This window comes from Ascaphus truei, chromosome 7 (genome assembly GCF_040206685.1).
Source record: "Ascaphus truei isolate aAscTru1 chromosome 7, aAscTru1.hap1, whole genome shotgun sequence".
NCBI classification, from domain to species: Eukaryota; Metazoa; Chordata; class Amphibia; order Anura; family Ascaphidae; genus Ascaphus; species Ascaphus truei.
Genome location: NC_134489.1, coordinates 58,631,913 through 58,655,980, shown reverse-complemented (window position 1 = coordinate 58,655,980; position 24,068 = coordinate 58,631,913). Strand labels below are relative to the sequence as shown.

The 24,068-nt window shown below is 41.8% G+C and overlaps 1 protein-coding gene across 3 annotated transcripts in view; it reads left to right on the top strand.

The window, feature by feature from the left end:
• PARD3B (par-3 family cell polarity regulator beta) overlaps positions 1-24,068 on the top strand; it is a 774,037-nt gene that overhangs the window by 207,948 nt on the left and 542,021 nt on the right. For all 3 annotated transcript variants that reach the window (XM_075608550.1, XM_075608549.1, XM_075608551.1), the window contains exon 3: positions 1,803-1,968. In XM_075608550.1, coding sequence (XP_075464665.1) covers positions 1,803-1,968 — 166 coding nt within the window. The remainder of the gene's footprint in view (positions 1-1,802; positions 1,969-24,068) is intronic.

The window sequence follows — 24,068 nt, the reverse complement described above, 5'->3', positions numbered from 1 at the left end:
AAATTAGACAGTTTATGCTATTGTCACGGAGTCACAGTCTTTTAATAGCTGCATCTGTGTCAATGATTGAATAATCCATTGTTACTTAGGTTACAGTTGCACTGTGATCTCGGGTCGAAGAACTGCTACACACGTTGGTGGCACGAGCTTTAGGTTTTTCAGCTTTAATTCTGGAAAGTACATTTGACTTATTCAGTGATAACAACTAGAAATCTTTGCAAACTATCGCTCCTAAAAAAAACCCAAGTAGATAAATAAATGTAACAATGAACTGAGATAGCATCTTTCTTTTCCCTTCAGAGATGCATGAGCCTAGACTTTTTCATGGCGATGGAACTGCATCTTTAATAAGGTGGTTTTTTGGGGGTTATCTTGTATTGTTTGAACTGTCAGTTTGATCACAATGTTGAACATATACATGTAGAAAAATATTATTTGCGTGACATCTTTTGTCTGTTCTGTATCATATAATATCATACTGTGGTACTATAATTGTAGTTTTTTTTACATAAACACTATAAAATCACTTACTGCTGGATTTTATACTTCTGTTTACTCCATTGTTCTTTGAGTGATGCATCTTGATAGACATAAGCGATCTATGATTATACTTAAATCATATGCATTTTATCGATCTCAAGAGGAAAGAGTAGGTTAACCTTGCTTAGATTTATGCTTGTAATCATACAGTTACACTGAGGTTACAGGTCTGTAAATGGATCCGTTTATTTGATTGAGGTGGCGGAATCTTAATATAATTACAGATTAATAAAATGTTAATATTTGGTTAAATACTAACAGTACAATTATATTGTAATGCTGTAGGCTGGTTTTGTAAAATATCATTAAAGATATGAATTTATTTATTCATTTTGTTATTTTGTGTGCTAATGGTAAACCTAAAGGCAGTGGCGGATTAAAAATGTTGGCACCTACAGGCGCTTACCTTATTGCCGCCACCTCCTTCGGTGTCGCCCTCCTCCTGTAGCATCGTGGCGTCAAATGACAATGCATTTTCATGACAACACGATGCCATGTGACATCGCTGCGTTATTTGATACCGCGATGCTACAGGAAGAGGAACGTGGCGTGAAGGAGAAGGTAAGAGACCTTTACAGAGGCCCCATGCTCTCCCCTGCCAATCAGTGCGGAAGAGAGCGGGACCTCTGTATTTTGCAACCCCCGATTTCGTCGGCCTGGGCCTAATGTGTATCCGCTACTGCCTACAGGTAACTTGAACCCTAATCTTAAACTTCTAGTTAATCTTTGCTCTTTTTTGGAACACTGTTGAAACTTCTAGTAGCCATGTTGGTTCTGGAGAAGGGTAGTTCTGTTGTTTCATAGGTTATAGTAAATATATAGTAAATATGATCCTAAATCTTTAATAAGCCGTGCTATTCCAAAAGACACTTTACCGGCACTTCTTTATAAATATAGCTCCTTATAGCTCCTTCAAACAAAAGGTGTCTTCTGGCATCAAGTGTCTTATGGAGTAGCCCTGAAGGGTCAGATTTCCTAAAAAGTGCTATGCCATAATACAAACTGCACTTTTGCCCATTCATTTAAATGGGCCATCAGATGAGTTCTGGCACTGGCTGGAATCTCATGGTTCTCATGGAATCTCTTGGTAAAGAAGGACCTACCTCCTACGCTACTGGAAATTGCTGCATCAAATGTGGAAATATTTTAGATCTGATTAGTTATGTGAAAATCAGTTGATCTTAAGACGTTCATACCATCTTGTTTGAATATATGTCATTCAACAAATCAATATTCTAAACTGATTTTTTCCCTTCTCTCAGCTGAATGCTGTGTTTGATGAACATGATGCGTACCACAGAAACGATGAAACCAACAACACAGAAAGACTCAGCCCAGACCCGTTCGAGTCAGAATTGGCTGCACAGTTCTCTGCGTTCCAACCAGTTCGGGGAGAAATTGAAGTCACACCCTCTGCTCTGAAGCTAGGTATAGACATTTATTTGGAATAGTTTACCTTGCTCATTTTGCTGCATTGATCATTTTTAAAGTGTCCGGTTGCAATGTGTATACACTATTGCCACGCCTGTACATGTTTCGAAGCTGGATGTGTTCTATATACTTTCCTAATACATATTCACAATGATTCAAATACTAGGTTTCTTTTCCAATATGTGCATGCATTCTAAATGCATTATTACAGCATTTAGTTTTTATTCAGCACTGGCCGTGATTACAGAATTGTACTTTACAATATGAGCAAACCGTGTGAATTACTGTGGAATACAGATGCTGTACGAGACAAGAATGATGGTGTCACACTTGAAAGTGAATACTGAGTCAAGAGAATCCGTATTTTGTAGGACAGTTGAGTATTAAAGCAAATCTCCATTGAGACCTATTCTCCTACCTTCTTTGTTATTCTATGCCAGTCCCTTGGTTTCCTCCACTGCTATTCCTATTGCCTGCGCAATGCATGAGTTTTATTTGGTTTTGCTGAATCCCAGCTCTCCATTTTCTTCCTGCGGAGTCTCCCAAAGTCCTTCATGCCTTGGAACTTGCTCTTGGGATAGGTTGGAAAGTGGCAATGCCATATCACATGGCAATTGTTGTTGGGTATAACTTATTTTTACCAACATTTACTGTCATACATGTACGCCACAAATAATCTTAAACACCAACTGTGTGAGAATCTAAGTATGAACATGATGGTTTACCCAGGCACCCTCGTAACTGAACACACGGCAGTGCTAAACCAAAAGCTATTGCTTACAAAACAACATTCTAAATTGCATTGCCGTTCTTCCCCTTCATGCTCAACAACCCTGATCTAAGCAGTGTACTTTTAATAATAATATTTGTAGTGTCATTTCTTATTGGGAAAATGAGATAATGGAAATGAGCGCTTTCATTATCTTTATAACAGCATGGAATTTACAATTATAACAATCAATTAGGTGAGAAATTTTTAACTAAATCCAGGATTTCAAGATTTGCTAGCAACACAATTGATTTTGACCCTCTCAGATTGGTAGAACATCCAAAGGTCATTCCATGCTGCACTTATATAATGGAAAACAAGGGGTGGGCCAAGGTTTCCTATGTTATGGAAATATTTGTCCTTAGTCGTTTTTGCAACAAATGTCCTCAATTTTAAATTTTTTGTGATGGCTGTTTTTAGGACTGAAAATCAGGAAACCCCAAGTCTTGTCTATGGTGTGCATGCCTGACCTGGAGGAAACAGAGCTTTATTATTATTGTGGTTCTCATCATTTATTTATATCATGCCAACATATTCCATAGCGCAGTACAATAGGGTTGGAGGACAAAAAACCAATACAATAAAATCCATTAGCATACATTGTAACGGTAGGTAAGGAGTGCCCTGTCCCAAGGAGCTTGCAATCTATAAGGAAGGGGAAGTGGAAACATAGTGTACAGGGGCATGAGAAGGTTGGTGTGTTTCGAATTATAACGGACCATCTCTAACATCTGCGAACAGCAGCAGACGCTTTTTCTGGTGTTCTCAAAGCAAGTATCAGAGCCCGAATCTGTAGGGCAAGAGTAGCCAACTCCTGGACTCAAGGGCCACCAACAGGTCAGGTTTTAAGGATATCCCTGCTTCAGCACAGGTGGCTCAATTAGTGGCCCAGTCAATGACTGAGCCACCTGTGCTGAAGCAGGGATATCCTTAAAACCTGACCTGTTGGCAGTCCTTGAGGACTGGAGTTTGCCACCCTTGCTGTAGGCTGTTAAGCATCCATCTTTTATTCCATAAGATTCAAAGTGGTCCAGCTTCACTCCTTTTTTTTTTTTTCTATGTTGTATATTCAAGATGCAGTATGTCGGAGCTGACCCGGGAAAATGGCAGGGGCCTCACAGCCGCCAAAAGTGTAAATCGTAATAAAAAATAAAGTATCCCCTCGCCGCAGATTCACATTACACCGACGTCATATTTCGACTTGTAAGTAATTTTTCACAACGAACACTGCAACTCCTGAGGAATGCGTTTCCCCCGAAATGTTGTGCGATCACAAGATATCAGCAACAAAAACAGAAAAATTACTTAAAATTCGTGAAAGAGGTCGGAGTAATGTGAACGTGTGGCGAGGGGCTACTTTACTTTTATTCCGATTTATATCAGAAGATCTGCAGCTCCAAGATAATCACCTTGCTAGGGACAATCTTGTCCTTTCTGGATCTCAGAAAAAGAGTACGAGAATCGGATTGCACAGCTATTTAAAATAAGTTTACACTTAATAACCACAAGAACTTTCATCAAATGGAATGAAAGTATCTGTGTTAAGAGTAGAGTCTTGAATAATTGCTCATTTCAAGTGACCCCTTATCTCGTATTTGAGGGCCTCAGGGAGGTTCGAAATACTCTGCGGAAAACTCCTAGCAATCACTGGCCACATTTGTGCGTTCCAGCCTTTTCTGTTTCATTTTGGTATGGTTGATTAGTTAAAGGATAATGTTGTAAATTTCACATATTAAATTGCTGTACTTTTCTACATTCGGCTTATTCCTTTCTCATTGCACAGAAATGTATTAGGAATAGATATTGAGAAAACATTAAGGGAATTTAAAGAAAAAATACAAAATAGTTATCGATGCCTGGCTGTGTCATGGAAATAAAACGAAGTTTTGAGCTTCTTTTTCTAGACAAATAGTACCACCCACTAAGCAGAGCTAAAGCAAAAGTATCGGGTTTTCTTGCTTTTGAACTCCAAATTTCAAGTATATAATGGTTTCCTATTACTAGGGATCTTTATGTACGGCCTCTGGAATCTACAGCTGATATTTTTGTGGCTCCTGAGATCATTTACTCTTGTTAAAACTATGTCACATTACAGCCAGAGGATTTTCATCCGGATTAATTTCCTGCAGGGCCTAATTGTGCAAGTTTGGAACTAATATAAAGTATGCCCTTTTTTGTGGCCTCTTGACCTCCTTATCAGGGCAATTAGCTATTGTAATCATATTGTACTTGGACCAGTTAAAAAATAGATTGAGATCAGACCGGATACACACACGAGCTTATACATAACCTTTTATATATTCTGTTTCAATCGGAGTGCTTTATTAAAAACGACGGATGAAATAATGCCGTCCCATAATTGGCTTTTCCATTTTTGTATATTGTTGGTTATATGTAGGCCTGCATTTAGAATTTTACGGTTGGGGCCCATATTCTGGTTATATCGCCATGCCAGAGTACCTTGGCAAAGTCCTTTTTTTTCCCCTCGTGCCCAAAGCGCTATAATTTAACTCTGAGCCATGAACTGCCTGAGTTCTGTGTCTGTTTAATACTGGAAATGATGCATGCGTGTAAAATGTGAAACGAGAAAACAAATTGGTTTAACGCTCAAAAGCCTCAGTTGAGACAATTCAATAATTTAGCTACAGTTTAATTAGCTTACTGCAGAATTTTTTGTTGCCCTGTAAAATTTTGCTCATTTATGAAACTGTTAATCTGATCTTGTAAAATCGTTAGGCGTCTAACACTGTGTTCTGTGCAGTGGGGTGTTCTGTAATGTGAGGATAATTGCAGTGTGCTGTACATGGGGGTTTTCCTCTACATAAGTATACATGCTTTTACTGGGGACATGAGAAACTTTCATAGAATGTAGTCTTTAGAGCAAATCACATTGGCAGTCATTTAATAGTTATGGTGCCTGTTTTAGATAACCATATTCGAGTTCTTTTTGAAAGGGCCTTTAGTATAGATACTGCTTTTGAAGCAGGAGTCTGAAGTATCTGAATATATTGATTATCCGTTGCCGGTGAAAGCACTTAACAAAATAACGAAAGCAGTGCCATTTTAAAGCGGCTGTCCCCTCCAGAAGCTTATTATACGAGTTAAACTCCTATATTAGTATCTCGCTGCCTGAGCAAGTTTTATTGTTAAAAATCAGATTTTCTTTAACGCTAGCGTATGAGGTTACCATGGCAACTTGCAGGCTGCGCGGGGCTTCTGGGGAGAGTTTCCATTTTACCCTCCCGAACACTTAATATCTCACATGTTTATGTCTCATGAACAGAGTGTCAGATTTAAAAAATAGAAACATGGTTTAAAGGTCAAGAAAATATTTTTTGAAGTGAGTTTAAAATATATATATATATTTATATTATAATGCACAAATGGAGGTCAGCTCTTGAAAAGGAATGAACCTCGGAAAGCCGTAATGTGAGATTTCATCTTCTAGCTAAAAACCGTTCTGTATTAGATGTGATTCCAGAGGGCACTCACACTCGGCATGTGTCTACAGTAAACTCCAATGGTGTAACAATCCAGTGGCAGGCTTGCCTGGGGGCAGGGGAGCAATGGTCCCGGGCTGATTTTGCTATGAAAAGGTTTGGCTGGTAACTGCTGGGATAGGAGGAGGTGCAACTCTGTTCTCAATGATATTGGAGACAGGGCAACTGCTGGAGTGTCACATTCCAGCCGTGTGGGGGAGCCCCAGAGTTCTCTTAGGCTGGCCTCAGCTCTCCTCTCTGCTGCAGCCTGAGGTCAGTAAATATTTGTTTTTTTGTGTATGCTGATCCGTATATGTGTGTAGGTACTAATAGATGTGTCTGTGTTCATGTTTTGGATGTATTGATGTTTGTAGATGTTGTTTGTCTGGTGCATGCATTTGATGTGTGTATGATATGTGTATGATGTGTCTATCTGATATTTGCATGCTGCATGTACTGTATTTGGTGTTGTGTATTGCATGTATTTGTATGGTTCATGCATCTGTGTGTGTATAGTTCATACATCTGATGTGGGTATGTTTTAAGGGTGTATGTATCTTATGTTTGTATACAGTATGTCTATGGTGTATGTATTACATGTGTTTGATATGTATGTGTGTGTATATTTCATGTACTGTACAGGTATATGTATTGTGCATGTATATGTTTAGGTATATCTTTATTTATATAGAGCCATCCAGGTACGTAGTGTTTTACAATACACGTGACATAATAATATAACGCAATGGGAATAAACACTTCAGACAAAACAATAGGAAAAGGAGTCCCTGCCCCGAAGAGCTTACACGCTAAGTGGTAAGTCGGGAAAACTTGGAGACAGTGGGAAGGTGTTATAGTAAGTGCGTCTGCAAGGGGCCAAGGTCCGTGCATATGAGATGTATAGTACCAGCCGGGGGAGTTACCCATATGCTTTGTTAAAAAAGTGTGTTTTAAAAAATGTCCTAAAGGTGGAAAGAGGGTGCCCGTCGGATATTGAGGGGAAGGCTATTCCAAAGGTGTGGGGCAGTGAGTGGGAGAGGGCTTCAGATACAAAAGACCTCCTTGAGCAGAACGCAAGAGTCGAGCAAGTGTAAACCGAGAAATGAGAGCTGAGATGTACGGAGGGGCAGAAGAGTGTTAAAAGAGAGGAGGAGAATTTTGTAAGTAATGCATGATTTAATAGGAAGCCAGGAGAGGGATTTCAGCAGGACAGACACTCTGAAAGATTTAGGAGAGAGTAGCAGCAGCAGAAGTGAAGTGATTCTAGCAACAGCGTTTAGGATAGATTGTAGGGGAGACAGGTGAGAGGCAGGAAGGCCGGACTGTAGAAGGTTACAATAGTCCAGACAGGAGAGACTGAGGGCCTGGATTAGAGTTTTAATAGTAGAGCAACAGAGGAAAGGGTGTATCTTTACAATGTTATGGAAGGAAAAACTACAGGTTTTAGCTACATTTTGAATGAGAGAGGAGAGTGTGAGGAAGGAGTCAAATGTGACACTGAGGCAGCGTGCTTGTGATACTGGGTGCAGGGTAATGTAGAGGGGGCTGTAGGGCCAGGCTTGGCAGGAAGTATGAGGAGCTCCGTCTTTGACATATTAAGTTTGAGTCGGCGGAAGGCCATCTAGAACGATATAGTGAAGCGACATTCAGAGACTTTAGTCTGTTCAACAGGTGTATGGTCAGGGTTGGAAAGGTAAATTTGTGTGTCATCAGCATAGAGGTGATTTGAACCCAAGAGAAGTGATAAGATCACCTGGAGCAGGGGTGCACACACTGGGGTGCGCAAGATTTTTTTTGGGGGGGGGGGGGCACGGCGCTTACAGAGGCCCTGCACTCTTCCCCAAGGCATTTAAATTGAATGCCGGGGACCGCGCAAAGTCTCTGTAATTATCTCTTACCTTGACTCAGGCAGCGCAAAGCTATGGTGACATGGCATCAAATGATGCCGCAGCGTCATGTGACATGACATCACATGACCCGGGTCACGTGACGTCATTTGACGCTTTAGGAAGGTAGGGGGGGGGATGCGAACATGGAGGCTGGCAGTGCAAAAAGATTGCACACCCTGACCTGGAGAGTGTGTAAAATGAAGGTCCCAGGACAGACCCCTGGGGTACGCCCACAGAGAGATCGAAGGAGGAGTTGACAAACAAGACACTGAAATTACGATGACGGAGGTAAGAGGGAATCCAGGATATAGCTTTCTTACAGTTACCAAGGGTATGGAGATTGTGAATGAGAAGAGGGTGGTCCACCGGTTGCAGAGAGGTCGAGTAGTATGAGAAGAGTGTAATGGCCTTTGGCAGCATGGAGGTCATTCGTTATTTTAGTGTGGGGTGTTTCAGTGGAATGAGCAGTGCGGAAACCAGATTGTAGAGGAGCTAGGGGTGAATAGGATGTGAGAAAAGGGAGCAAGCGAGAAAATACAAGACTTTCACAGAGGCAAAACAGGGCGATAGAGAGACAGGTAGGGTCAAACGTGCTGTTTTTGAGTAAAGTTATAACTTGCATGTTTGAAGGAGGTGGGGAATGTTGCAGAGTACAAGGAGGAGTTGAAAATGTGTGAGTGTAGGGATTAGAGAGGGAGCAAAAGGTTTGAGGAGATGGAATGGAATGGGATCAAGAGGGCAAGTGCTAGAGGGGGGAGGGGAGATCAACAGTGACAGATCGTCCTCTGTGACAACGGATAAAGAGTCCAGGAAGACAGGTGGAGAGTTAGGAAGAAGTGCAGAATATGAGGGGTATGCAGAGGGGATACCTTGACAAATGGAATTCACCTGTGTCTTGAAATAGTCAGCAAAGTCCTGGGGTGAAATGGAGGAAGGAAAACAGGTAACAGATGGTGGTCTGAGTAGAGAGTAAAAGACAGAGAAGAGTCTGTGTGGGTTAGACTTGTGAATGTTGATTGGTGATGCAAAGAAAGGGTGTTTAGCCTGGGAGAGGGCAGCGTTGATACAGGATAGGATATATTTGTAGTGAAGGATGTCTGTGAGCGTATGTGATTTCCTCCAGAGGCGTTCAGAAGAGCGAGTGCAGGAACAGAGCATATGTGTGTGGCAACTCAGCCAGGGTCTGGGGTTAGAAGGGCGAGAACAGCAGAGAAAAAAAGGGGCATGTAGATCGAAATGAGGATAGGGCAGAGTTGCATTTTGTGACCAGGTTGTCAAGAGTCTGTAGCGGATCAGAGAGAGAAGAGGGAGGAGTGCAAAGTGGAATCAAGTGTGTGGGTAGATTACTAGAGCACAGGTCTCTGCAGAACTAGGGGTAGGTGAAGAAGGGGAAAAGTGAGCAAGAGAAAATGAGATGATGATCAGAGAGAGGAAAGGGTACAATAGAGAAATAAGAGAACCAGGTCCAAGTTGTGGCCGTTTTTGTGGGCGCTGGCTGCAATCCATTGGTGAATGGTCTAGGGCATTTGGCCGTGACCAAAACGCCGCCAGGACATTTCGCTGAGGGAAACTTCGCCAGAATGTCAGCTCCTGCGCCTGACCGCTGTACTCCGTGTGCCTGACCCGACAAGCCAGATCTGCATGTCCCGACCGTCCGTTCTGACAACTGCATGTTTAAATGTCCTGCACAGGACTGCTCCAATGAGTGCCATCTTTTAATGTCCCACGCTTGACATTTAAACATACAGTTGTCGGAGAGGGCGGCAGCAGGCAGTCGGGAGCAGGAGTGGAGTGGGGGTTGGGACATGCAGGTCATTCGGGTGCAGAAACGGACTTCGCGGTGAAGTGTCCAGTGGCGAGATGCCCCGCAGCAGTGTGTCGGGTTTTGGTTGCGGCCAAACGTCCCTTTTCGATGGCGAATGCCAAAAGAATAGGTTGGAGAGGAGAAACCGGGAAGCCCACGGGAGAGAGGGGTCATCAAAGTCCCCAAAGAGAAGAGCAGTGGAGTCAAAGGAAAGAAAGGAGAGCCAGGAGTCAAAGTGAGAGCGAAAGACAGTATTGAGGTTAGAGCAAATATAAATAGAGGAGGCATAGCAGTCTTAGTAATGCATGCTCAGTGGTGAGTATGGGGCACTGAAAAGGGAGTTTGGATAAGTGCAAAGTAAAAGATGTGCTAAATCCAATCTATGAGTGGTGGTTCTGTAGAGTGAAGATTTCTGTGACTTGAGTATTTGATAGAAGATCTCCTTTCCAGCGCTGTTCAACTCCAGAATCCAGGGCCATTAAGTGTGTAGTTGCCCACTTCTTTTTTCCACTCATGTTGAACTCCCTGTTAAACTGTGCAGTGTATCCCACTTAAACAATGTTCCACATTATAGATGGGACGCGGTTTGCGTCCTGCAGTGCTGCATCCCCATTCTGTCTCTAAATATATAGGCCTAAGAAGTCCACTGATCCCAATTAAGTTCTGCCCACACAGCCCAATTTACACATGAGAGGCACAGAAGACAAATGTTATTTGTAATCCGACATTTCTCATACCTATGCTGGCTATTGGATTTACTAAACAGATCAGCACGGAAGATGTTAATAGCAGATACACAACAGGTACATGCTGTATCTGTATTGCTGTATCTGTAGTGCACATACAAATCAGAAACACGTACCATGCACTAAATCTACATTTAATATGTCATCAGAAGGATGAAAAGGTAATTGGAATTTAAAAAAAGTCTGCAGGCGTTTCATTGCTGATGGGGTGAGCAATACATTATACAAGAGAGCACTGATGCCACCTACCCTTAAATAAGTCATTACTTCGTACACATTAGTTATCTTGTGTGATAACTTGATAACCTATAGCTTCTAGACACACCTTACCTGTCTTTTTCATTACATGTCTAATTTGTGTTTCTAGATCCTCTCCCTGCATTTGTTATCGTTCACGTTAAAATACACCATTGCCCTCAGTGGCACAACGTTAAACGCTTCCATTTCTCAATGTGTTAAAATAGCTGCTCCTACCAGCTTTGCCAAACGCATGTTACAATTCAGGGTGCCGAGCACGTGCATTTTAAGTGAAATTTCTTTGTCTTTGGTCACTGTTTTGTCACAGATACAGCAGGGCCCCGGGTATACGGCAGGTTCCATTCCAGGGGCCCGCCGTATAGTGAAAATCCCCGGAAAGCGGATCCGGCGATTTTCAGTTCTGTGCATGCACAGTACGGCGTTTTCCGCCGTTCTGCGCATGCGCGGCCTATGGTCTGCGCGCGCAAACAACAGTATGCGCGCGCAGAGAACGGTCTGCTCATGCGCGCCGGGCGCAACCGCCCGTTCTGCGCATGCACGACTGAGGATCAAAGATGGCGACCCCCTTCTCGGTGCCGCCGTATCGGCGGATCGCCGAAAAGCAAAGCGCCGAGAAGCGGGGCCCTGCTGTATTGTATTTGTGATGGTGATATTTTTAATTAAAATTCAAAACACAATGTTAGTGGCAAAACGCAAAGAAGTTTGACTTGGACCGCGCGTGCTCAGCACACGCTTCTGTTTTAGCAATTTGCACTTATATAGTTATACTAAGTGTCTCTGGTGCGTGCGTGTGTGTGTGTGTGTGTGTGTGTTTTTGCATGTGTCTCTGGTGCCTGTGTGGTGTGTGTCTGTCTCTGTGTGTGTGTGCTTGCCTGCCTCTATGTGTGTTTGTGCTTGTGTGTGCCTGCCTCTGTGTGTGTGTGTGTGCCTGCCTCTGTGTGTGTGCGCCTCTGTGTGTGCCTGCCTTTGTGTGTGCCTCTGGGTTCCTCTGTCTCCCAAGCACCGCGCCCGGCCGCCACTGCGCATCTGCGCCAGACTCCGTCCGCCACTGCGCATGTACGCCTGACTCTGGCCGCCATTGCACGGGTGCGTGCAACGGCGCGCCTATTAGTACCGTGACGTCACTCGTGTTACGGTTTTCCATTACAACGCAAGGATTTTTCTCCATGAAAACCCTGTAGGCGCCAGCAAAGAAGTTTCAATTCAAAATGTGTAGGGCACCTATAAGCTAAGTGTTTGTGACCCATGCACCCAGATCCAGGCACCATTTGTGCTTTAAAGCTGCAGCTTCTCAAATGGCACCATGTTTCCATTTGTTAGTGATGCGTGATTGCACAATGAGCTCTTGTTTCTGCATTATGTCCTCATTTAGCATATTTTGTTTTCTTTAGGCCATATGGGCCAGGAGGAAAGTCCCAATTTAATTATTTTCAGAAGATCCATCTTAAGGACACATCTCTCGTAAAGGATATGCTTTTTCTAACCAGCTAAGGAATGCCTCGTCTGCTTTATCAGATAATGCACTGTGATGGATGAAGCCTTGCTTTTCCCTGCATTTCGTTTCTCAGCCTTCCGGGTTCTCCAGCTCACCCCCTGAAAATGAACCTTCGTTTCACCTCCGACTAAAGAGCCTTGATTTTCTTTTTGTGTAATGGTTGTCTCTTTCATAATCTGGGTTGAAAAGGTGAGGTCAGGAGTATCAGTTCTTGGCCATTGTGAAAGGAATCTCATTTTCTCTCTTCCTCCCAGCCCTCTGCTGTACTGTTTTGCAGATGTGTGGCTGTGTTAGAGGCTGTCAATTAAAAGACTAATCAAACAAGACTAATTTGTTTAACAGCAGCTTCCATCTACAAATAAAATAATGCGCACATTTATGAAACATCTCTTCCCCCTGCATGTTCTAGTCTGGAGGATCGCAGTAGACACTAGCGAACTCAAGATTTATCTAGCAAAATATGTTTACGGCATCATTAAGGTGTTAACAGAACTGATTCTCTTAGACAGGAGCATTGTTAAAGTTTAGCCTCCAGCTTGGCAATCGTATCCATCGGTCCTAACTATGGCTCATTTGCTTTATGTTGCTGATGGCAAATGTACTGATTTTCTTCCTGTACTGCACTCGGTGTCAACAGATCTTAACCAATTGCGATGGTCAATTAAAGCTTAGAATGTACTGGTGTTACACAAGGAGAGAATGTTATAAAGATATGGGCAACACCTCATCAAAAGTATTAAATGAAGTATTTGAAATAGAATATCTTTTTTTTTTCTGCTGGGAAACAGTTCAAAGTATCAGAATAAAGGGAGGCACCGAAACATGGTAGTTTAGTATTAAAGCTGATTTTGGAGCAAAAATGCATTGAATTCCAAAAATGCCAAAGGCATCCATTCTGCCCACATGTCATTACTCATGTATACAATATGTTAATGGTAAAAGATACATATCAATCATGTTTTAAGCATACCCCATGAAACTTGAAACTTGAAAACAAGACCTGTGATTGCTCCTTTGCATATTTTTTAGCAGAAAAGGTAACGCTGCATTGATGAGCTATTTTTAAATATAAATGCATAGGCTTTTGTTAGTCGTGAAATTAATCTGATCATGTGTCATACGCACTTCTGGTTTCAAGTTCTCTCTTTTAAATGCGAACATGATTGCAATTTACATCATTTTAAAGCTGTAGTTTATCTTCAGATGTGGAAGCCTCATTTTTCCCAAACTGACAAGTCATCATGCACAGGATTTGTCACACATATGGTTTTTATTAAAATGTTACAGTGCAGTTTAAGGATAGAGTGGGGGTAGTGGGTTTGCACTCACAGTGTGTGTTCTGAAATAACATTGTAAGTTACTTTATAAGGCATTACCTAGCAGGTCCCCAGTGAAGCATCATTTTGACTGACAGTCCCATCAGGCAGCAGGACATTGCATATACAGTGTACAAAGTTATACAAGACTTCACTCAAAGCTGCAGCTGCTGTCCTGTGGTTTGGAGAGGCTGTGCTGTTGGGTCAAGACGTAGCCCTTGTAAGTCACAGTGCAAAATCCTGAGGCGGCATATGTGAGGACCGTTTTCTTTGTGCGATGCACAATGTTGGACTTGCACCACTTCAGAAAGGGGGGGGGGGGATTTTGTGTGGCAAATAAAAAGAAATGACGCACAGAGAAGCAGAATGGGTGATACAACTCATTATAATATGTGCACCACGTACTGTAACGTCTCTCCAACTCCTCCTATTGACATGCCCCCAAGTCACAAGCTAGGGAAGATGGGGCAATTGGAACAAAAAATACTTCAGCCATAGGTGCAGGATGAATATGCCACAGTTTTGCTTTACAATTGCATTGATACAGTATATAGATCTCATGATATTTAAGACCATTAAGCAGCCATTGGGAACCTGTGTGAGCCACAGACACAATTGTTTTATTTGTTAGGTCACTTTAAGGCAGCTTGGATAGGTCCAAAGATGTCTGTAAAATAAACAATGACTTTATTGTTCTCTTTTTTTTGTAGTATGCCTTGGAATAGTGCAGTATTCTTCAGCCACATTGCCATTGAATCCTATGGTAACTGTGATTTACTGAAGCATGCCTCGGTATTTTGAGGCATCTGAGGAAACAATTGGCCCTGCTACATGTGTGTAAGGGGATTCTCTGTATTTCACAACAATAGATCCTTAACATTGAACACACTTACCCAGAGCACATGAAACCCATCTCTACACTATGAAATGACTACATAGAAGGATCCATGTATTCAGCAGTACTGATAGATATTTTGGTTTTCATTAAAATACTCTTGTTTAATATGTTAAAAACGGTCAGAGCTGCCTTTGTTTTTAGGAAGCTAGAATGCACTGTTTAATGGTTTCTATTGTAATAGTATGTAAAGTGCTGCTTTCCATTGTTCACTAAGCCCAGTTTGTTTCAAGCAAAATGCCTTCATGGAACTGGCTACTTAAATGAAGAAAAGGTTAGTTTTATTTGTCTGGCTCCTTTTTCCAAATCCTGATGACGGTGCCTTTGTAGAACCAAAATACTGGTCAAACTAATTTGACTAGTACTTGGGTTGTAGGTTTATTTGACGTAAATAACATATTTAGCGTTTTAAAAATTGGAGAACTCGGCTGTAGAACTTGAGATGAAATAGTGAACCCACATAACAATCGCTAGTCCAAAAAGCAAATGCTTAAAACAGGGGTGGCCAACTCCAGTCCTCAAGTCATTGATTGAGCCACCAGTGCTGAAGCTGGGATATCCTTAAAATCTCACCTGTTTGTGGCCCTTGAGGCCTGGAGTTGACCACTCCTGGCTTAAAAGTTTTATTGTAACAGGCATGTCGTTTAAGACACATGTCTTAAATTTACATGTACATTAACAATGACTTTGTTTATGTCCTGGGGAGATGCAAAGGAGAGGATACAGTGGAGGATCTGCAACAGAGGCTAGGCTCAGTTTTCCCACCTTGAACAATATACTATTGATGATCACAGCGACCCCTTTGACATATGGATCCATTTATTCATGGCCATGACTCCTGATGAAGCTGCGTGTTACAGCGAAACTAGTAGCCTTACAGCTAACCAGTGGCTCAGTGAGCCGAGAGAGGAGACGGAGGGAAGCCACTCCTTTGATTGTTGGCGGCAGCGACCGGATGAGACTGCCCGAGAGGAGCAGTGCGATCGCGACTCACCCTACCCCCTGGGAATCACTTAAAGATCTGTCATTATGCCCAAAAGATTGTATTTTATGTAAGGCTCGAATCCAGAGGATTATTTTTACCATAACCATTATTTTTACCATTTTTACCATTTTTACCATAAAGTGTATTTGTACATCATATACCGTCTGCACTATTTCTATTCCTCTTTGGATTTCCTGATATCTACAGAATTGCCACTGGTTATGGATATGCTTGATTACATCACTCCATTGTGAGTATAACATTTGGAGAGCAACACACTGTCTGGCTATCACCTTGCACATACAATATTGCCCTATGTTGTTTCTTTTTCTCCCTGCACACATTCCCCCTCTCCCCTGTTTTTGAAGAATCCATTTATTCCTGCCAATACAAAGTGCTAAGAAGTACTTGTACCACTCTGTTAATTGTGGCAATACTTGAAAATGTGGCATAGGTAGCAAGTGACGGAAGAGCGGATTATTGAAAAGGTAGGTCAGCAGTGTCCGTGTGGATGAACTTTGAGTAAGAAGGAATCGAATGCCCTTTTTCTTATGTAGGGAGGAAAGGATAGTTGAAAGTATGTTCATCCCACTGTTCCCATTATTTGACAAGGCATGGGTTATAGAGGAGACAAATTATTAGGAGTTTGATCAGTAATCAGGTTTTGTAGGTAGGTGCTTGTTATAAAATAGCACATCACTCAGTCCACAGCTTGAGATTGACAAATGTGCAGAATCTAGCAAGTCTTTGTGTGTAGTCCCCCTCCCCGTCCTTAGGGAAAACGTTATGTAACGTACAGCAAATTCTGTTTTCCTTGGCCTTTAAGCTGGAAGTCTGAAACATTCTGTTCTTCAGCCAGTACATGCAGTGTGCGTACCCGATATGCACCGTATGGAGTCAAACCTTTTTTTCTTGGTGGGTGACATTACTTATTCACGATGCACTTGCTTTGTTGAGTTATTTACCTGCTAGGTTTGCCTTTTTTCTCCTGACATTTTGCAGGCCGCATTACTTAAAGACCAAGATAGCCTTTTCAATAAAACAATTAATTATTAATGGAGGAATAATTGCCAATAAAGATGCAACATGCATTTTTTAATTAAACTTTTACATGGGCATCCACAGTATTTCTTCTTGAAACTGGATAGTTCATCCTACTTACTTTGTGACAAGGCAGCTTTCTTTCGATGTTAAGCATCCAAAAACGCTTTAAACAGCAGCCCCCTCTCTAATTACATTTATAAGACTTAATTATGTCTAGCCTTTTTTTTTTTATAGAATATCCCTTTCACAGCTCTTGTTTTACTACAACCTTGTGGGGTTATAAATGTGGTCAACACCAACCTTATTTATCAACCCAATTTCCTCAATGACGTCCAAGGTGCGTCAAGCTATTTTTGCTAGTTTTCTGGGGTGAAATAGCGTGAACACGATTGGAGCCGAAGTGGAGTCCCCTCCACTTTCATTGACATCACTGGGGGGGGGGCAGTCACTAACATGTGATCACTACCCCATTCTGGTGCCGCCTGTCTTCCAGCAGCGAAAGGGTTAACTCTATTTGATGCGGGGTCCCCAGGAGCTTACCGGCAACATTTTAAGCTCGGGGGACTTCCATCTTTTCCAGCATATTCATCTGTTTAATTTAGCTGACAGATGTAAAAAAAACAAAAACAAAAAAAGTTGGTCGCAGTCATTAATAAAAATCCAGCCATTGTGTTATCACCCAGTGATGTCACCCAGTGATGTCACAGCTTTCTATTGGTCTGTAGGAACGTGGCCCGAAGCCAGTGGCTGTATTATTTCTCCAGACAAAATTAAGTCTCTCTGCAAATGGGTGGTGATCCTAGAGTACCGTGGTCCAACACTGGGTGACCCCCTTGGTTCAAATAATGTAAAATAATAATAATAATAAAATAAAAAATAGGCAGCACTCTGTGTTGTTTTAAATATTTATCTCTGTGTAGAGCCCCTAGGAATAATGTATAGTTATTGAGAGTGGGACATGTTCCCCTAGATCATAGGTGAAAAAAAACCCATTCCTTTAATTCCAGACAGTATCTAGTATTTGGAGCAAAGACCTAAAGAAGTATGACAGTTGTGTGACGTTCATGAAGATGCTGATAATAAAGAAAAATCAATGGAGCCTCGGAGAAAAACAAGGGGCGCAACTTCGAGGGGTTGACGGAGATAGAGAAAAGAAAAAAGAAAAGAAAGAGAGAATTGTAAAGCCTTGTGATTATATTCCCACGCTGGGTAATTACACCCACCCACTCATGCTGTGCTTATTTTTTGTGTGCTTGCTTAATAACACTGCGAGGCTGCTTCTACTGGCAGAACAATTGACTATCAAAACACCGTAACATAAATCTACTAATATGCCACTTTATGTTCAAATTAAACTAATGTATCTTCCCAGCCGCCCTGTTTTTAAAGATGGTCTTTTTGAGACTGCTTATCGATTCCATGTATCAATGAGAGGCTGCCGAACGAGTGAGAAACACATCTCTGTGTGTAGCTACTGTAGTTTTTTTTTTTTCTATGCTGGGTTCTTTAGTGGCTGAAAACGACACAAAATGAAATAGGTGGTTTACGAACAGAGCGCCTGCTTTCTGCCCTTTATATGTATTGGACTGTAAGGTTTGTGTTTTTTTCCTGCCTGCAAGTAGAGGTCAGCTGCATGTGGTTACTTTAGCTATTCTCAGACGAACAAAACAAAATCTATAGGAGATTTAAAGGTTGGTTAGGAAAAATGTACCATTAAAGTAAATACCTTCTGATACAGAGTTGGATAAGAAAATATGTGCAGTTTACGCACTTGCCCTATGACTCCCTCTGGCAATTGCGTGCTGCAGTTTCTAAACGTGTATTTTTTTTTCATCCAAATTTTTATCTATGCCAAATATGTAAGTATTCAGGCATAATCTCTCATATATACGTATGTGTTATTAAAATCTTTCTTTTCTTTTTAAATTCATTTATTTACTGCCAGAGAGGCCTGCAATGCATGTGTGCTGTGTAGTTGAGTGATGGCAAAATTATTATTTATGTAATACCTTACCTACAGTGTTTTTGTGGGGAAAAGGGCACTCCAGCCCGATCAAAGAAAAATTAACAGATATCTAAGCTTTAAGAAAAAAAAAACATATCTGCGTGCAGTAACTACCTTCCTAATTATTTCATAATCACTATATAGCATTTCTTGTTGATCTGTGTTTACTAAAGTAGCCAATAATCTACATGAAGCCAAATCCCATAGTACATTTTCCATACTAATCCGGCTCGATCTCTCTGCTGCCTTCAATACTGTTGAAGTATCACCCGTTTCTGCTTCATACTCTAAACTCTCTTGGTATCCACAACAAAGCTCTTTCCTCGATCTCATCATACCCCTCCCATCACACATTTTCCTTCTCTGTTGCTAACATGTCTCCTGATGAACTGTTGGTGTACCTCAGGGCTCTGTTCCTTTTCTCTCTCTACACACACTCACTTGGTAACCTCATGAACTTTTGGCTTTTAGGTATCATCTCTAACTAGATGATACACAGATATATCTATCCACCCCTACCCTCACTCCTGCAATCCAATCCCAAATATCAGATTTCCTCTTAGCTATATCCTCGTGGATTGTTCCCCGCTCCTTAAACTTAATATTGTTAAAACGGAGCTTCTCATATTTCCACCTAATCCTGGCCCAATAGCCCCTTTTTCCATCACTGTAAATGGTTCTTCATCTATCTTGTCACCAAAGCACGTTGCCTAGGAGTGACACTTGACTCCACCCTTTATTTCTCCATTCACGGCATGGCTAAAACATGTCACTTCTTCCTCTGTAATATTGCCAAGATCCGCTCTTTCCTCGGTCACACTACTGCTTAGATACGAATGCATGCCCTTATTCTCTCCCATCTGGACTATTATAACATACTGATAAAAGGCCCTCCTTGCCTCACAACCTTCTCCTTGTCAATCTATCTAAAATTTCTCCTCCTGCCCCCTCCTCCCCTTTTAGTTTATTTTTCACCTTAAATTGAAGCAGAGGTTCTCCGGAGCTGAACCCAATTAATTTAATCTCCAAGGACCCCATGCTTCCTGAGATAATTACCTCCGTAGGGGGTGCTGATAGCCACTTCGACTCGCTTGCTGGGTTCATGTAATGTCGGATTTTCAAAGCTCCTGCGTCCTCCAGGCCAATAGGAAGCCGTGACATCATCCGCTGAGGCCTCTTAGTGGCCCACATGACGTATGAGCTTTAAGCTTTTCATAGACACTGGCATCCCCTTTGTGGGGAAGTATCTCAGGAAGCAGGGGGTCCCCGGAGCTGAATTTAATAAGGTTCAGCTCTGCAGACGTCCTGATTCAAAGAGATGGAAAAAAGATTGTTCCCTCTCAAGCAGTGTGTGTGTGTGTGTGTGTGTGTGTGTGTGTGTGTGTGTGTGTGTGTGTGTGTGTGTGTGTGTGTGTGTGTGTGTGTGTGTACACAATATATAACATTTATTTTATTTTTATGAGGCACATTTCCAAGATTGCCACATCAACCATTAGACAGAAGTAAAAGATAAGCATAAGCAAGGGTATGCGACAGGGAGACACAAAAAGATATTTATTACAGCAGCACTTGAATTGTTCACTACCATTCAATTGGGAAGAAAAAGGAATCATAATCAGCGCGTATTACTTAAGTCAACTATGATTTGCAGACAGCATTGTTATACAAGTCCAGGAGACCTCCAGCAATTAATTGGAGAACTCAGAGGAGCAAGTAAAAAGGCGCCTCCATATTAATTTCTCAGCAAAACCACAGTGATCAACAAATCCGTAAACTCTACAAAGAATGAAATAAATGGAATAGAACTAGAAGGTGAAAACTATGTCTAAGACAAAAGGGATGTGTGTGTAAGGGACACACAAAAAGATCCCCACTAGGGCGCACCGTAGGCCTGAGTTATATTAGATCCTGGTCCTATAGTGCGCTAAACATACAACATAGACACTAGGAGCTTCTATGGTTTTTAAATAAGTTTTAATAATGATTAAATAAAATTCTATGTTGTATGTTTAGCGCACTATAGGACCAGGATCTAATATAACTCAGGCCTGCGGTGCGCCCTAGTGGGGATCTTTTTGTGTGTCCCTTACACACACATCCCTTTTGTCTTGTACTTATCCCTGGCAGCACACGACCAGAACTATTCACCGATACAAGAGTTTGAGCGAGGTTTCTCATCTTTATGAAAACTATGTCTAGCCAGTAAGTTGCAATGGATAGGAACTTTTAAAATGAAATAAATAGGAGAATGAAGATTGGATGGAAGCGCATTTGGAAGAAACAAGACAATATTTCAAGGGAACCTTCCACTGTGCCCACAAGAGGAAAGTGTTCGACCAGTGTATTCTGCCTGTGCACACGTATGAATGTGAAACTATGACCCCAAGGCCTCGGCCAGGGTTCCTACTGGCGTGCGGAGGCGCGCTGAGGCTCAGGGAAAGTGGGTGCTTTCCCTGGCCTTAGACAGCGCTCCGTCCGGGGGCGTGTCGACGGGCGTTCCAGTGACGTCACGGAGCTGGTTCGCCCTCATTGGGCGAACCGCTCACGTGACCGGACCTGCGTGCCGGCAAGCGGGGAAATGTAAAATTTCCCCAAGACCTACGCTTCCGCAAGCGCGCGGAAGCATTGGCGAGCCCCGACTAAAGCCGCTCTCATTGCGGCTGTAGGGGCTCAGTGCCGAGCGGAAGCACGCCTCAGCGCGCCTCCGCCCGCAAGCACTAAACATGGACGCGGCCTAAATGTGAAGATATTTCAGAAGCTAAAGACAATCAACGTAAGTAGGTTGAGATCTATGGTAGGTGTTACCCAAAGAGGCAGGTAAAAGACTTGATGGTTTCTGAAGCAAAAAAAAAAATGTGTGTGGCATCATCACAAGGGTAAAGTAATGAAATGGCTGTGAGCCTGGCATATTACAAGAAGAAATTGCCATCATTCAACAAAGATGGTACTCAACTGGATTCCAGGGAATAATAAAAGGCCAGGACGACGACCAAAAGTAAGATGGCAAGATGAACATGGAAAATGTGTTGGAGCAACATGGAGAAGAGAGGCTGCAACCGCAATACCTGGAAGATCACTAGGGAGGCCTTCATCCAGCAATAGATCGCCAAGGGCTGAATATGATGAAACAGTCTTGCATTGGTCTCACAACAACTGTGTTTATGGTCCATTCAAGACATCCCCTCTGCTAATGGCCTTTCCATGCACTTTTGGTTTTAATCCCTGCTATAATGCCCAAGCCGTAAACCTGTTCTATATGTTGAATTTTCTGTCACTTACAAATTGCAGTTTGAAGTATAGTTAGGTAAGACAAGCTTTCTGCCAGACTAGATGATCTGGATGGGAAGTCAGAGGTCAGCTACACACAGACAAACCAGTAGATCTTCCTCACAAAGTGTCTTTTATCGCATTATAGTTCTGCTTTCACTCATACAAATAAGAGATGAATAGAAAGTTGTGCAGAGCTGATCTCCAAGTACTACTTCCAAAGTTAGTTCCACGGAGGGCTCGACAGTTGACATTTTCAAGGAACCCCATGGCAATATTTGGCTTTCATGTGAATTTCAAATAGTAGGGCAAAAAAGTCTAAATCATACAAGGAAGTTGAAATGTTTATTTTAACAAATACCAGTACTGTATGCAGTAGGAATAACTGCTTATAGAGACCCATTGCATGTTTATATTAAAGCACCAATCTAATTTACACTGATAAAAAACACATGTATGGCTAATTCTTTAACAAATTGCATTGCTTTTTCTTCTCTCTCTCTCTTTTTTTTTTTAATCGTGTATTTTATTGCAATACCCTTTTGGAATGTTCAAATTCATTTAGGGGCCTCTGTACTAAGGGACGCAAACATCTTTAGCACATTCAAATCTCAATCAGCAACATTAGCATTAAAAATGAGTTTTTCTACATGGACTGCGCAAGTCGTTCAAATTCTAATGGTATATACGAAAAACATTGTTTCTGTGGGTCAAAACCGCCTGCCAAGTTCAATTTGCGTAAGCCATAAAAAGTCTGTTAATAGGGTTTAGCTCAGACTAAAGTTGCAATGAAATCAACCAAACATGTATTTGACGCAGCATGTATGTCTCATTGTTTAGGATAACAAAGCATATTATTTATACAGTATGGATATTCCACTAATAATAGTTGCAGGTTTTAAAAAAAAAAAAATTAAATACACAATTCTGTTTTATTGAATTGTATCAATCGGGTATTCACCATGACGCAATGCTTCAAAATTAATTTCAAACAACGAATTATGCGTCATTGTAGGAAGCCTTCATACAGTACATACAATGCATATATACATTCTGATTCGTCAATTAGAGGAAAGTAACAGATGATACTATCTTAATTTTGCTAAATGATTTATTTCTCAACGTCGCTTAATCACTCCAAAAAATAAGGTGTGTGTATATATATGTATGTATGTGTATATATATATATATATATATATATATATATATATATATATATATATATATTGCCCTGAGGAAGGTCCCACTCTGAGGACCGAAACGTTGGCTGCCCTGTGTTGTTAATACACTTTATTTACTTCATTATATTTGCACCCCGGGCGAGTGGATTAGCATCGTGGCGAGCTCCTATTGGCCCAAGCAGCACACGTGTGGTACTAGGTGGCGAGTAGATTTTTTGGTGATTTGTCGACCACTGTGTGTATATATACACACAGTGGTCGACAAATCACCAAAAATCTACTCGCCACCTAGTACCACACGTGTATATATATATACACACACATATATATATATATATATATATATATTATATATATATAAATAAGGTGTATGTGTGTGTATATATATATATTTATGTCTGCTTATCTGTGTGTATGTACAAAACGGAATCCTGTTTTTTATTCTTAACTAGCTGAGAGACCCGGCGTTGCCCGGGATGTAAATGCGTAATAGGTAGTATTATTTATAAATCGTGGAACAATAGGTGACTGTTTGTTGTAAAGGTTGGATAATAATATTGAAAAGAAAGATGGAAGAAAATGTAATACGATGTTGTATAAAAATGGTTTATTGTAACCACACCACAGTACAATGTATATTTTGGTGCCATAAGTGATGTAAAAATCTGAGTCGTGTGTCCTGCTAGGGTGTGAGGCGGCGGGTGGCGCGTGGGTTGTGAGTGCTGTGTGCGAGTGGGGGTCCTGCTAGGGTGTGAGGCGGCGGGTGGTGCGTGGGTTGTGACTGCTGTCTGTGAGTGGGGTCACTGCTAGGGTGTGAGGCGGCGCGTGGGTTGTGAGTGCTGTCTGTGAGTGGGGGTCCTGCAAGGGTGTGAGGCGGCGGCGGCTGGCGCGTGGGTTGTGAGTGCTGTCTGTGAGTGGGGGGTCCTGCTAGGGTGTGAGGCGGTGGGTCAGTGATGTCGGTGCG